At 31.7% G+C, this 2467-nt stretch overlaps 1 protein-coding gene across 1 annotated transcript in view; it reads left to right on the forward strand.

Annotated features, from left to right (window-relative positions):
• LOC106869877 (guanylate cyclase soluble subunit alpha-2) overlaps positions 1-2467 on the forward strand; it is a 315656-nt gene that overhangs the window by 251234 nt on the left and 61955 nt on the right. The window contains exon 6 of the mRNA XM_052975145.1: positions 1555-1734. Coding sequence (XP_052831105.1) covers positions 1555-1734 — 180 coding nt within the window. The remainder of the gene's footprint in view (positions 1-1554; positions 1735-2467) is intronic.

Here is a 2467-nt window from a genome sequence, read left to right on the forward strand (position 1 = left end):
TATATATATATATATATTGATAGATAGCTAGATAGATAGATAGATACATATATATATATATGTATGCATATATATGTAGATATATAGATAATATATGTATGTAGATATACATTTATACGTATATATATACTGATCGATATAGCTTGGCAAATAATCATTTCAATGGTTGATAGTATATATACATGTAGATTGTTAGATGATTACATAGATACTACATACATAAATACATACATATATACATATATATATACATATATATACATATATATACATATATTTACGTATGTACCTACGTAGGTTTAGCTGTATGTGTGTTTGTATATATGTCACAGAACCTATCAAGACAAGACACAAATATCTAAGCGTTATCCTAGCCTAATAAGATTAGCAACGAAGAGAACCAATATCAATGTGAATGATTTCCATCAACTATGAAACCACAAACATTTTCTACTTTACGAAATTTAAAAACATCTCAGACTAACGAGACAAAGATATTTAGAAATTCACCATCACGCACAGCAATTGAATTTTCCAATCATCAGCTGCCAAACGGATATCACTATGGTTTCGACACCTGGCAGCAAAATTCAATGCATGTATGTATGTATGTATGTATGTCTGAGCGTGTATGTATGTATGTATGTATGTCTGAGCGTGTATGTATGTATGTATGTATTCATTTATGAATGTGTGTGTGTGTTTATGTATGTATGTATGCTTATGAAAGTTTGTATTCTAACAACAAGGTTAATCATAACATTGAAAATATTTCTCTTAATCATAACATATGGACATGATTAAGAGAAATATTTTCAATCAACGTTTCTTGTCACAATAAAATGCAGAGTAAGCCTTTTTTCAGGTTCGTATACAATATTTTGATAAAAACAAATATGGCTGCTGACAAATGAATATTCTTAAATAAGCGATAAGCATTATACAGCGCTTAAATATAATGTATACAGTTTATGGTCTCTGTATAATACAAATAAAACCGTATGGTTGATTAAACAAAGCATACATAAACATAATCTCTGAGCTTCTAAGCTTTACTTCTTTCATTCATTAGACTGTGGTCATGCTAGAGTACTGCCTTGAAGATTTTAGTCGAATGAATCAATCAGAGTACTATCTTTAAATACATTATTTACATTTGACGGATATTTGTCCTCATCTTGTTTGTTGTTAACACAACGTTTCGGCTGATATACCCTCCAGCCTTCATCAGGTGTCTTGGGGAAATTACGAACCTGAGTTCTCATTCCTAAAGTATTTTTTGATGTTGTTATTATTATTATTATTATTATTATTATTATTATTATTATTGTTGTTGTTGTTGTTGTTGTTGTTGTTGTTGTTGTCCTTCGATATTGTTCAACCATGTCTTCGGCCCTTGTGGACAGTAAAAGAAATTATTATTATTATTATTATTATTATTATTATTATTATTATTATTATTATTATTATTATTATTATTATTATCATCATCATCATCATCATTATCGTTATATTAATGTTATTATTGTTTCCTCTTTTTTTCTCGGTCCTCAGCAAATGGAATTAAAAGGACAGATGATTCACCTTCAGGAGTCAGACGCCATCTTATTTCTAGGTTCACCGAGCGTCGAGAAACTTGATGAAATGATTGGTAAGGGAATCTATATATCAGATATACCGATCCATGATGCGACCAGGGACGTCATACTAGTCGGAGAACAATCAAAAGCCCAGGTAAGTACCGTGTGTTCTCCTCACCTATAATTGTATCTGTGTTTGGAGTGGGGTGTCTTTTGCTGTGACTGTGTGGTTGCGCAACAGTTGTGCAGAGAAATTTCCTCAACTCATCTCTTCCAGTTTCTTCAGACATCCCTTGCTTAGATATGATAGAACTGGAGGAAGGGGGCGTGCTTTTGGTCTTTGAAAGTCCCTTCCTATCTATGAGATTTGATGTTAATAATGTTCCTCTGGCAAAAGACGGCGAAGTGGGAGAATCCTTAACAGTTAGAAACACAAAAGACATGAAGCAGTAAAATATATAGTGTTTAGATACACCTATGCATATATACTTTTCTACTCTAGACACAAGGTCCGAAATTTTGAGGGAGGGTTCAAGTCGATTCGATCGACCCTAGTACGCAACAATAATAAGGGTAAAATCATAAATGATTTTTACCAAGTTATCAGCGCGGAAATAAAACCTCATAGCTAAATTAATATAAATATTTTACAATTATATGCATAATTATAACAAGGACTTGGCTTGCGCCTCACCACGCATTGAAAAATAGACGTCAAAAGACAATATTAGCACTATAAATTCTCCGAGATATTATGTAGTTGTGTTATTCTCGGAGAATTTATGGTGGTAATACTGTGTTTTGACGTCTATTTTTCAGTGCGTGGTGAGGTGCAAGCCATGCCCTTGTTATAATTATTTTTATAATTGTAAAATATTTATATATAT

Source organism: Octopus bimaculoides, chromosome 20, assembly GCF_001194135.2.
Source record: "Octopus bimaculoides isolate UCB-OBI-ISO-001 chromosome 20, ASM119413v2, whole genome shotgun sequence".
In the NCBI taxonomy this organism is placed as follows: domain Eukaryota; kingdom Metazoa; phylum Mollusca; class Cephalopoda; order Octopoda; family Octopodidae; genus Octopus; species Octopus bimaculoides.